The sequence below is a fragment of the Lissotriton helveticus genome, chromosome 6, assembly GCF_964261635.1.
Source record: "Lissotriton helveticus chromosome 6, aLisHel1.1, whole genome shotgun sequence".
NCBI lineage: Eukaryota > Metazoa > Chordata > Amphibia > Caudata > Salamandridae > Lissotriton > Lissotriton helveticus.
Window position 1 is genome coordinate 1761554366 of NC_136067.1, and position 13264 is coordinate 1761567629.

A 13264-nucleotide genomic window follows, 5' to 3' on the forward strand; every position below is an offset into this window, starting at 1 on the left:
CAGATGTGCAATTTTCCTGATTTTTCTTAGTTGGAAAAAGCTAGAGGATACCACAGCTCCCACCTGTCCTTTAAGTGACAGGTCGGCACTGAGAATAACCCCTAAGCTTTTGACCGAGTGGGACGCCGTGGGCGGGGAGCCAATATCGGTCGGCCTGAAATGTCAGCCCCAGCTGAGCTCGCTCTTCCCGGGCAATACTAATTCTGTCTTGCCCGGGTTGAGTTTAAGAGGGTTTGAATCCATCCAGCACTGTATGTGTGACATTGTTGCCTGGAACTGAACAACAGAGTCCGGGGAGTTCAAGGGAATTATCAGCTGCAGGTCGTCAGCGTAGTTGAAGATGGTAATTTTATGGTTCTTTAAAGAATGTAGCAGAGGTCGAAGGTACAGATTAAATAGGAGTGGTGAGAGTGATGAGCCTTGAGGCACCCCACAAGAAGAAGATATCCTCGGGGCTGTGAATGTTCCAAGTCTCACTGACTGCGTCCGGTTGGTGATGAAGGAAGCTATACATCTAAGAGCGGGGCCCATGAGGCCGGCCTGCTCGACACGGTTCAACAGTAAGTTATAGTCGACCGTGTCGAACGCGGCCGACATAATGCACATGTAGCTTTAAACTCAAACATCAAATAAATCATTGCATCCTCTTTGTAGGAGACATAGCATGGCAAATTATTATACTGGCTTATGCTATATTGCCACATAAGCTAAATGTCATTTTTTGCACCCAAAGTTGAAGGAAATAGTGCGCGTTTCACTTAGTTTAATACTTGACATCAATGGAAAAGGGTCGTTGACTGATCTTTAAAGGAGGGTATGATCTACAATGAACAATTATAAATGCCGCGATTGATTCATTTTAAAACAAGCACTAACAAACCAAAAGGTCTTGCTTTTTTAGGTTTCGCCTGTACAGCGCTTGCGCTGTGCTTGTGAAGTCTACTGTATTTAATATATTTTAAAAGGGGCTTACATCCCACCCTTACTTCTTATTTGTTTATGTGCTTGCCACTTTACTTCTCCTCAGTTTTAACTGGTTGTAGCGTTCTATTTCCTGTTGCTCCTTGTGTGTTTCTCTCATCAGTGTCCCTCAAGTCAGCTGTACAGTCAGCCACGATTACAAGCCACAGAGAAACATTTGCTAAAGACTCAAGGGTTTGCAACCGGCTCCTCAGACACTCGTTCCAGAAATACCCTCACAGCTGCATCTTGGACGGGGGTCAGGACAGAGGAATACTGTGCTGGACACCGATTTTTTTAATTTTTTTTATTTTTTGCAGAGTTTTATATAGCGCGAACTAGACCCGAACTGAATCAGGTATCAGAGCGCTTTACATAGCACCAGTTACGTTACATGAGGACACGCATTCATTTTTAGGCACGGGGAGATTAAGTGATTTGCCCAGAATCACAGGAGGTTTTTGGCGTCGTTACCGAGACTCGAACCCAGATCCCCAGGTCCGAGGTCGAGCGATGTGATGTGATGTGATGTGTGTATACTTGTAAAGCGCACTATCACCTGAAAGGTATCTTGGCGCTGTATACCGCTGTGGAACCCTTCCTGGCTTTCCCTGTGAGATGCCCCCTTACTGGGCATCTCCAAGGTGAGGCCAGGCATCCTAGCGCTTTCGGGGCCGTTGTGGAGATTAAACAAGCTATTGCCCAGAGTTGTAGAGTGGGACCCATGATTAGAGTAGGCACCTAGGCGAGAATTATCGAGTCCGTGGACATTGAGCCCAAGACCCTGCCGCGTCGGGAATTGAACCCTGGTCCCGGGCCAGACCTCTGCCTCAGGGTCTGCCGCTCTAATCAGTGAGCCACACTTCTCCACAGCGCCCTATCCGTTAGGCCAACTCCTCTCCCCAATTCAAGGCAGATGCCTTTCGCTGCTCAGTCTTTCTAAACACAGTTCAAAATTTGGGGGTAGAGGGGGTGGGAGTGTCCTATAATATGTTTTTCTCAGCCCAGGAAGTAGGTTGACCTTTTCAAATAGGCTTCTAGGCTGAAAATGTACATGAGATTTTTAAAACCATGATCAACAGCGCCTATCCAACAACATCTAAATCAAGCCCATTACGCTATGTTACAGTCTTCTATGTAGCGCACACTCTTCAGTGTGGCCTCGCAACTCTACATAAGGAAATCCCATTTACATCCTTGCTATGCGGTCCACAATTGTACTATTCACGCAGACTGGGGAAACCCTGAAAACAGGTAACATTAGGCGGTTCGCTGTCTTTCTTGGTACACTAGACTAGTTGATCCTTATAGCGTGCTTCTGCCTCAAAGCTGCTGTCTCTTTGACGGGTCAGCTGTGTCTGTTTCTGGCTCACAGTGCTGCACTCTTTCTTTCTTGCCCCTCTCCTGCACCTCCCCACTCCCACAACTGGTTGGGTTGGGTGTGGAATCCTCAGCCAGAGTGCCAAGGGAGCGCACTGCAGTGTATTTGCAACTCTCTACCCCCCAATAACTCTCTACTGCTCTGTGTCTTCCTTTATTTCTTGTGCTCGCATACCTGTCCCTTGATCCGCACTCTCACTCTCCCTACATTTCTAATATTCCGTAGCCGCCAGTTCTTGCTACAATGACATGCCTGTCTCTTCCTGCCTCCCCTATCTTCCTTCCTACTCCTCTCTATCTCCTCTACACCTTTGACTTTCGTTCCAGACATCAGCCCTTTCCTCACTGTTTCTCTACTGTTCTCTTGCTCAACAACCCTCGGTCCACCCATCCTTACACCTGTGTTTCTTACTCTCTACCCGCTGTCTCTTGCTCTCTACCCCGTCTCTTGCTCTCTATCCCGTCTCTTGCCCTAACACCCGGTCTCTTATCCTTGCATCCCTCTGTCGCCTGCTCTATACCCCGGTCTCCTGCTCCTACCCCTCTGTCGCATGCTCCATACACTGCTGTCTTCTGATTTATGTCCCTCCCTCTCCAGCCTCGTATCCCTTTGTCTCTTGCACTCTACCTCGCCCCTCTGCCTCTTGCCCTTGGGTCCCTTGACCTCTACACTTCTCTCTCTCATGCTCCATATCCTGCTCTCTTTTGCGCCCTGCCGCCCTGACTCTTTAGATCAGCCATCTCTTCGTTTCCTGCCCTTCTGTCTCTTGCTCCAATCATCTGCCGCTTGCTCGGTACCCCCGTCTCTTGCTCCCTACTCCACTTCTCTGTCTCTTACCCTCCAGCTCCCACTCCCTGCCTCCCTCACCCCCGGTTCCCAAATCTCTGCGTCTTACCCCCAGATCTCCGCTGTGTCCCCCCCACCTCGGTCTCTTACTGCTAACCCATCGGACATTGACAAAGCCAATAGATATTGCATAGGCGAAACCTTTGCCAATGTTTGTCACCTCTTGTCTCTGCTGTGCAATGTGGCTAAAAACCGAGGGCAAAGGAGAGACCTACTGGTTTTGCCATTACTCATTTCCTCTGGAGGCAAAACCGTTTGATGATCTTTTAATGTGTTTCCATGAAAGAGAATTCAGATTGATGAGCCAATGACTTTAACGATCAGGTTGAACGTGTCCAGTGGCGTTCACTTTCAGGTAATGAATCACACAACTTGACTCTTACATGACGGCATACTGGATGGTCTGTAACACATTGGATTTACAGAAGGCCATTTGTCAGAATGCTTGGATCATATTCCTTATATATTGAAGTCAGTATGACAAAATGAAAGAGAATGTGGACAAACCTCTTTTTCTTGGTAGCGTTTCTTGATGGCAGGCTCTTCCTCAGACTCTTCTGTCTTTCCAACATTTTGAAACTCCTCCAGTTCTAGAGCTTTTTGTTTTGCATTTTCAATAACATGCTTGGGAAAATTTACCAACTCGGCGACATGGATTCCAAAGCTCTGGTCACAGGCACCTACAAAAATCAACACGTTAGTTTATCAAATTAAAGAGATCAAAGGCAAGTGCACATAAATCAGCCCTCACAGTTCTCAGATAACTATTAGCAAACCACTGCATAGCCAACATGTCTTGCTTTATTGTGCTACTGCATGCAAGGATTTGTATATGACTTATGCTTTCATGCAAAAGCACACCAACTAGTGCCCCTTTATTTAAAAGCTATTTTAGTATAGCACTCAACAATAAAGCAGCAGATGTTTAGTGTATATGGGCAGATAATGCATTAAAAAGATGGGCTAAATTCACATATCCCCAAACTAAGCAAGAAACGAAAAACAATATAAAAACGTGGAATCTGGAAAGTCGAAAAAGTTGCATTTTAATTATGATTACAAAAAAGACTAAACAAAAAAGAAACGTGATTTGGTTTAATACAGAACAACGCATCCACCCGTACGTTAAAATGTGTATGCAATGACTGACCAGCCTAGTTAACTTCATGGACGCCACTTACATTAACTAGTAAATTTAAAAAATGTAACAAGCATTGGTAAAGCAAACGGGCCAAGATTAATTTTGCTAATGCATGACTGCTTAAAGTATTAGCTTTGAAAATGCAACTGGAATGCCAAGCAAGATAGTGGTCACATCCGGTAAATAAGTAACATGATGGCGATCTTGGAAGTCTACAAATATACCACTCTAAGAGGACTGGAGAATATTATGGCTTTGACAATTCTAGGGAAGTAAGTTAACAAGCATTGGCAAAGGCAAAATGACAAGCGGCAAAAGGCCACATTCTGAATGGAGGCCTACAGAGAAAGCAAGCGGAAGCAAAGGATCTGGAGAACTGGGAAGCACAGCAGACAACTTAAAGCCCTGCCCATCTAAAAACTGGAAAATAATGGCAAAGCCTTGTAGCCTTCCATGGCTTTAAGGTCAGCCACCAGACAAATAGCAAGTCATAACAAATTCCAAAGCTGAACAAAACACTATCTTCCCTGTACTCTATGTTTTGAGATGTCTGAATGTATGTAGGATTGTTGCTATAGTAAAGCGAAGTCCGGCTGAAGACACAGCTGTCTTTAGGTAAGACCTAAAAAGTGACACATGGAAATTTGATAAAGTGACCACCTAATTTCAGTTACAAATGCACCAATCAAAATCGAAACTTGTCTTGGGTTAATACAATAAAACCTATACATCGGTACATTCAAATTAATTTTTCATGTGGTCAGACAAAGGTGTTCAAAGCAGCATTTACTATGGGGATACTTTCAACTATACTGTCAAATAGCGGGAGTCTGCCTGAACGAATCCCTCCTTGGTCTGATGAGGCACCATATTGAAAAGGAGGAAACGCTCAGTTTGAGAAGACCCTCTGACGCTCAGTCTGAGAAGGGCTCTGGCATTCAGCTCATCCATATTTACAACTTTCAAATATACACAGTGGTAGTGCCAATAATGGTTTTATAACAATTTGAAACAATGCCAACTATATGCCTGAATTGAAAGCGTGCCCTGGCAAAAGACGTAATCCTCAGGTCACCAGTTAGAATTCCAGTAGAAAACAAAAATCAATGTAAAGTAAATGAAGAACTTTCATTACGTGGGCGCTCGACCTCAGACCTGGGTTTGAGTCTCAGTAACAACGCCAAACATCCTGTGATTCTGAGCAAATCACTTAATCTCACCGTGTCTAACAAAAATGAATGTGTGTCCTCATGTAACGTAACTGGTGTTGTGTAAAGCGCTCTGATACATGATTCGGGTCAAGTTCGCGCTATATAAAACTCTGCAAAAACAACAACAACAAAAAACAACAAAAAAGAAATTGTTGTAAAATAAACCTAAATAGTACCAAAACTAAGTTCTTTTTTGCCCTAAATGATGAAAATTGCAGCATATGAACCATATGGCAAGAGGCACAAATGATTGACCGAGACATCAATTCGCAAAAACCATACATTTGCACGTAAAGGTTTCCTTGGTGTAAGGACAACTAGGTATCAGCAACATTTATTACTTCCACTGGCAGAACATACTTCTAAAAGCTAGTCTTTCATGTTCCAAGCCTTTAAGCTTAGATTTATCAAATTGGGAGATAAAATAAAAAGCCTTTTATCCGAAGGTACTTTATCCTTTAAGGGGGGATGATGTGGTGGTGCATAAATGAGGAGAATAATGTTTAAGTGCAACATCCACCGGACACTGTTAAGTGTGGTGAACATGGCATTAGCATTGTGAAGACAGATTTTGTGGACCACTTTCTTAATCAAGGGATGTACGAAATTGGGTTGTTGGTTGGCTGGGGTGCAAGCCCTTGTCATGCAGTAACCACAATCCTTGTCAGGACCCTAAATTAACCTGTGCTCACCCCTTTGGTAGCTTGGCACAGGGCAGTCAGGATTAATTTAGAAGCAATGTGTAAAGTATTTGTGCAACACTCCCAACAGTAAAAGAGTGAAAACATACCACAAAAGTAGCCAATAACAGATTGGGAAGAATATAGTACGTTTTAATAGATATATAAAAATAACAAAATGACAAAAATCCAATTCGTAGAACTGGAGATATTGAATTTTAAAGTTTGCAGAGAAAATATAGCCAAAAAGCACAAAGCGCTAATAGGGATATCTGGATGTGCTAGTCCGGGACAAAGTTTATTTATTTATTTACAAGTTGATGCAGACTGTGATGGAGCGCAGTTCTGAGATGTGATGAGGCTGCAGTGAGAGGTCCTGTTGCGTCATCGTTAGGATCCGGTCTATGAGGCTCATGATGAGAAGTCCAGCATCGGGGATGCAGAGTGCAGCGGACAATGGGCTTATTGCGAGGCTGCGATGCGGAGTCTGGCGTTGAGGCAGCTGTTGACAAGAGATGCGGGGACCTGGGCTGCTGTTGTGCCACACCGATGATTCAGAGGACTGTGGTGGACGATGTGGGTCTTTGTGATGAGTCCAACCCATGCAGCAGCGCCGATGCGTCGATTGTGTTTGGGTATGTACCGCTCAGCGTCGGTTCAGCTCTGGGATGCTTCGCTCAGTAGAGAAGATGCAGTGGTCCAGCTGGCAAGCACCTTAGGCCCACTTCCAAGGTTCCAAGACTGGGGTGGCACACCTTGGCAGGGCAGACTCAAAGATGGCAGAGTCCAGGTGCAGGGTAAAGAGGTTGGAAGCTGAGGCCAGCCAAATAGCCCTTGGAGTTGCTCTGGGTTCAAGAGATGCAGGTCCAGAAAAAGGTAGTAGGCAGCAGGTCAGTCTAGCAGAAGGAAGAGTCCAACAGAGTGCAGTTCAGCAAAGGGGCAATCCTTCAGTCGGGACAGTAGTCCTTCTGGCAGAGTATCCACAGGTTCAGAAGTGTACTGAAGTGGTGGTGTCTGAGGTCCTTCTTTTATACACAGTTGTGCCTTTGAAGTGGGGAGTGCTTCCAGAAGTATCCCTTTAAAGATCACAAAGGCCCTGACTTCTCTGTCCTGGCTCCAGACTAACTACAAGGGGTATGCAGCCCTTTGTGTGGGGCAGGACACAGAATATGCGTGTATAAGCAAGACTAGGACCAGCTCCTCCTTCCCACTCTGCCAGTGATGGCCCACTCAGTCACACCTAAGCTCCCATTGTGTGCGGCTGTCTAGGAGAAATACAATAAGTCCAACTGATACTATATCAAGTCATGTGACCAAAGACAGGCTGCAGGGCACAAATAGCTAAGGCAAGAAAACTGCAACTTTATAGAAGTGGCATTTTCAGAACTGTACTTTAAAATCCGTCTTCACCATAAGTTAGCATTTTAAACTATGATTCCAGAGACACCAAATGTTAATCAGTTACATCTTCACATTTGAAAATTTCCCTTCTAAAATGTAATCCCAATGTTACCCTACGAAAGATGTAGGCCTTGCAGTGGTGAAAAACAAATTTAAGAGTTTTTCACTACCAGGACTCTTAAAACTTAAAAGTACAAGTCCTGCTTAATAATTGCATTGTTCCCTGCCCTTTGGGCTTTCCAGGTTCTACCCCTAGTTGTGAATTATATGTAATAAAAAGGAAGGTTTAGACCTGGCAAAAGTTTTTTTTGCCAGGTTGAAATGACAGTTTAAACCTGCACACAGGCTCTGCAAAGGCAGACATGCACTATGTTCAGAGTTGTATCTAAGTGGGTGGCGCAATCAGTCTTGCAGGCCCACTAGTAGAATTACCATTACAGGCCCTGGGACATGTAGTGCACTATGCTAGGGACGTTTAAGTAAATTAAATATGCCAATTGGGTATGAGCCAATATTTATTAACATGTTAAGAGGAAAAAGCACATGCACTTTAGCACTGGTTAGCAGAGGTAAAGTACTCAGAGTCCTAAGGCCAGAAAAAATTAGGTTAGAAAAAAATGTAGGAGGAAGGCAAAAGGTTGTGGGGTGCACACTAAGGCTGATGGGTCTAACAAGGGAAATGTAGGAAAGGCACGATGAAGGTCTTATGTCCACAGCAACATTTCAGGGTCCCTCTGTGACTCCTCTATAGGAAACGCTAGAGAGCAGTTTGCATTTTTTGAGCACACTGGTGGCAAGAATATCTATGGACATAGTGCCACAAAGATGAAACCGGTTGTACACTACATTCTGAAAAAGTTGCCATTTGTGGTAGGTGAGTGACATAATTCTGTTGGATCTGGCCCTTTTTGCAGGATCTCCCCCAGATTGTTGCCTTTTGTTGCTGAACCTGTTTTTATTGGCATTAGTACTCATTGCACTTTTTTCCTGGTATCAAGTGGTAGAGTGCTGTGCTCTTTCCCTAACACATGATACAAATGGTATTTACGGAATTGATCAATTTAATTTATGTTCCTAGTTAATGGCACCACAGGTACACAGGGCCTCTAAATTAAATGCTGCTAGTGGGCCTGTAGCACTCATTGTGCCATTCACAAGAGTAGCCTTTTAAAACATGTCTCAGGTCCCCCACTGCAGCCTGCAGTGCAGTTTTAAATTGGCATTTCAACATGGAAAAAAAAAACGTTTGCCTGGTCTAAACCTTTTGAAGACTTACAGTTCACCCCGAAGGTAAGCCCTAAAGGTTGAATGGCATTTAAAAAGTAGGACATGTAAGTTTCAAACATCCAGGTAATGAAAAACTCCTGAAGTCGTTATTCATTGCTGTAAGGCCCATTCCTCCCATTGATTACCACTGGGCTACCTTATTACATTTTATAAATGATCACTTTTGAGTGAGAGCAGAAGTAAATGTGTAGTTTAAACTCAAATTGTAATTTAAAATGCTCTTAAACGGTAATGTTGGATTTTAAGTTACAATTTAAGAACTTGGAATTTTCTTGTCTTAACCGTTTGTGTCCTCTGCAAGTATCCTGGGTCACATGACTAAATGGGTCAGCTACTGGGGTTTATGTATTCCTTCCAGATATTGATACAAAAGGGGATCAGGTGTGGACAGGAAGGACCAACTTGCCAGGATGGTTGGGGCGAAGCTATACCCACCCCACTTACATTTTGAAGGGCTGTGCCTCCTGCATACACAAAGGAACCTGACACTAGTCTTTTGTCACCCCAGAATTCTTGGAGCATTGACAGAAGAAGGGAAGAACTTTCCAGAACCAGATTTGGGAATAGTATATGTAGTGCCTAATTTGAGCATGTGGCTGCCACTGCACCTTTTTTTAATGGAGCGCCACCTATTTATCCACATCAAATATTTATCGAGCAGAAGAAAGGGGAAAAACACCCAGATTGGAAAGACGGAGGAAGAGAAAGAGGACAAAACCATCACAAGAGGAGAAAGCAGGGACTGGCAAGAGTGAGATAAAGGGGCAGGCAATATCCGGTAGTGGGCGATTAAAGAAGCATGAGGTGGCTTAAGACTACCAGCTTTGCGACGATATTTAATTGCTCCGGTCAAAGGCTTCTATGCAGAGCTTCGGACACCAGCACTCTTTCTTTTACAAATTAACCTCCGCCCCCTTCCCCATTCCCCCTTCAACACACACACATGGCTGGCACCAGGTAGGACATTACAAGTGGAAGGACTGCCTTGTGCCTCAGAGACCTACCCTGATGCTCGATGCCTGCCTTGTTTCACAGAGGACCTACCTACTGCTTAAGGCCTGCCATCTTCCCCCAAAGGACTGCCCTGCTGCTGGAGGCCTGCCTTGTCCCCCACAGGACGGTCCCATTGCTTGAGGCCTGCCCTGATCTCTGAGAAGAAAGACTGAACCTGCTCCCTTCATCCTAGGCTACTCGAGGGACTTCAATTGTCAGTTGGTTGACCTCCTGGTTTGAGCTACAGGGACACAACAAGCTCCAGAGGCCTCCTTGCAACTGCTCAGCTGATCTGCTGCACTGGACCTACCTGGACCTGCAACAAGCAGGCCTCTGCTAGAGTGAGTCCCTGATCCACAAGCATGCATTCCCAGGTCCTGGACCCTTGGCTGGCATCAGAGAGTACTCCTCTCCAAGAAAAGGTGGAATCCTGACGTTTTGTGCTCTCCGCGACCACAAACTGGCACATTCGTACTGAGACACTGCCGCCCGTGACACCTGCCAATGTGAAGCTCCAGTGAAACCAACTAGTGGCGCTACAAAAACTGCCAGTGACAACTGACAGCGTGAGATCTGCGCTTTATGCTACCGCAATGACAGCCCATGTTCACTGCCAATGCAACGCTCCGGCAGTGACCATCTGCATGCCCCACTTGAAACTTTGTCTTACAGCGATGACCGTCTGTAAAACCAGGCTTGCTCTTTGCACTACAGCGCCAAGCATCATGATTCCTTAGCTGCTTCTCATGGCCTCTTCCACCAGGAATGGAATTTGTTGCACCAGACTCCGAGAAGGCAAGTTTTTCTTCTGGACCTACCTGGTCTCTTGTATCCGGACCGTGCTCCTTCACATTGGCCTGAACTCATCCCCGGTCTAGCACGACAAGATGACTGCAAGTGGCGGATTTAGCGGCTTTTAGCCGCTAAACTTTGAAATTGCATATCTCCGGTTCTACTAATTGGATTTTTGTTGTTATTCAAATGTACTCTATTCTTCTAAATTGGTTTGGGATTTTTATTGTGTTGCGTTTTTACTTTACTACTGTTTGTGTGCTGCATAAATATTTTACACTTTGACTCTAAGTTAAGCCTGATTGCTTTGTGCGAAGCTACCAGAGGGTTAAGCACAGGTTCATTTAGTGATTTTTGTGGTTCACTCTGAAAAGGATTGTGGTAGTTGCTTGAGTGAGGCTTTCACCCTCTCAACCAATAACCAGATATCTTACAATATATAAGCAATCTACTGTGGGATTCTCATTCCCCATTATATGAGCTGCTGCTATACCAGTTAACTTGTCTATAATCAAGTCGTGTAGTTCCAGAGCTTAATTTCACATCTGAATGGAACCCAATGCCTTGCTGATTGTTCAGATAAAATACTGCAGATTCAGTGTCTGACAGACAACACATCGCTATTCCAAACTTGGGTAAGGAAGGTTCTTAGAGCATGCTTGATAGCTCTCAAATCCAAAATACTAACAAAGTTCAAGGACTCTGTTGATGGCCAATGGGCGTTATCCACAAGCTGTTGAGATGAGCACCACACCACTGGAAAAGAGTATCCGTCAAACCGGAGACATGATGTGGACAGATCCTGAAAGGAAAGCACACAGAGGTATTTGCTTGATCTACTCACCAAAATAAAGAGCAAATTAAGATCAATTTCCTTCAGAATGTGACAACACGAATTGCCACTGCCACCTTAGGCATCACTGTAGCAGTCGCATGCACAGGTGAGGAAAAAGATTTCTGAAAGTAAAAGATGCATGAGGCGTGAACTGCCTTGGCACTTAGATGAGGGTATACTACAATGCTGGAAACAATCTCACATACGGGGAGGAAACTTTTCCCTTGGTGGAAAAGCAAAGAGCTTGGAAGTATACAGAATGGCACTTATAAAATGGATGTTCTGCCAAAGATTCTTTTCTTTGCTCCAAGAGAATCCCAAGTCATGATTGTAATATGGAGACTCCTTTCTGGAGGGAAATGCGAAGCCCAAGCCATGAACAATTACCTAACTCTGTATAAAAGCTAGAGCGACATGTCCGATCTCTGTCCAAATTAACTTTGCCTATCAAAAAGCATTTCCAACAATTGACCTGCACATCACAAGACAGTCCAGTTGTACGCCTCCATAGGCTCCTTATTAGTAGACTAGAAACCACTGAGCAATCAATAGCGTCAACTGAGTGCAAGACCATTCACATTGCCTGCCGCAATGCCATCTTGAATGAGCTCTTAAAAGAATTACCTGTAGGCTTCTGCTAAGTTAGGGGTCACTACAGCAACCACCTTCAACCTGGCATTGGCATATTTTAGTAAAAAGGTATACAGCATTGGAGGACTTCAAAGCCTAGTTGTCAGAGGCAAAGATCTTCTTGTAAAAAGAGTCAAGTCTTCTTTGATTACATATCTGGAGGGATCAAAGGAACAGCACATGGCACATTCCTACATGAATTGAAGACCTCTAAACAATATAACTGCCCAGAGTTACGTGGGCCTAAAGCTGCAGGTCTGTATTTATGAGACGCTGAACTAGCTACAACAGGAGTCAACTGGCACTTAACCCAAGTATCCTTTAAATCAGCCCAGTCTTCTCTCAGAAACTTTTTGTTGGGATAGGAACCAAAGCAGGAAATGTCATTTGCACTGTTTGAGCCAAAGTAATGGAAAGAGCAACAAAGACCCTGCTTGAATTCATGTGTCACACAGGAGCGGCTATGAAGGAGTAGAAATTGCAACAGAAGTTGATCTTCTTCTAGTATATTGTTGAACCACATTGTTGCACTTCCTGTCGTCTCTCCTATCGTCTCCTACCGCATCCTCACTCTATTTGTCCCTCCCTCCCTCCTCTCTCAATGTTTTGAGACTGAACTATTTTGTCTGATGCCCGATGGAGCTACTTGGTTTAGCTATAGGGGAGATGGGCCTTGGATTCCCTCCTTGGTCGTCACCTACCCAGTCGGTCTTTAGGCAGACTTCTTTTCGTCTCTCCTTATTTGTCTCTTCCCTAGCCCCTATCCCCTCTCCCCTGAATCTGTCCCCATGCCTGCTACTCTGCATACCCCCTGTCCTTTGTGCCCTTTGACTAAGCACTCCTTCTCCCCTTGTTGGGGAAAGATCCAATATTTATACTCTGGAGTCTCAGCGAACCCGCTGAGTGAGTCTACTGCGCCAAGGGAGCCACTCACACTTGAGGTATGGTATGGCACCCCTTGCCAAAGCACTCCCTCTCCCCTTTTCGGGGAAGGATCCAATATGTAGGCCTTGGAGTCTCAGAGACCTCTCTGAGAGAGTCCACTGCGTAAAGGGAGCCTCTCGCAATAGAGATAGGGAAGGGATACCACTTCCCTTGGGATCACAG

General features: G+C 44.8%; 1 protein-coding gene across 2 annotated transcripts in view; it reads right to left on the reverse strand.

Annotated features, from left to right (window-relative positions):
* The window catches only part of MSH2 (mutS homolog 2), a 799418-nt gene that overhangs the window by 79518 nt on the left and 706636 nt on the right, over nt 1-13264 (reverse strand). For both annotated transcript variants that reach the window (XM_078649651.1, XM_078649652.1), the window contains one exon: nt 3695-3867. In XM_078649651.1, the coding sequence (XP_078505777.1) occupies nt 3695-3867 (173 nt within the window). The remainder of the gene's footprint in view (nt 1-3694; nt 3868-13264) is intronic.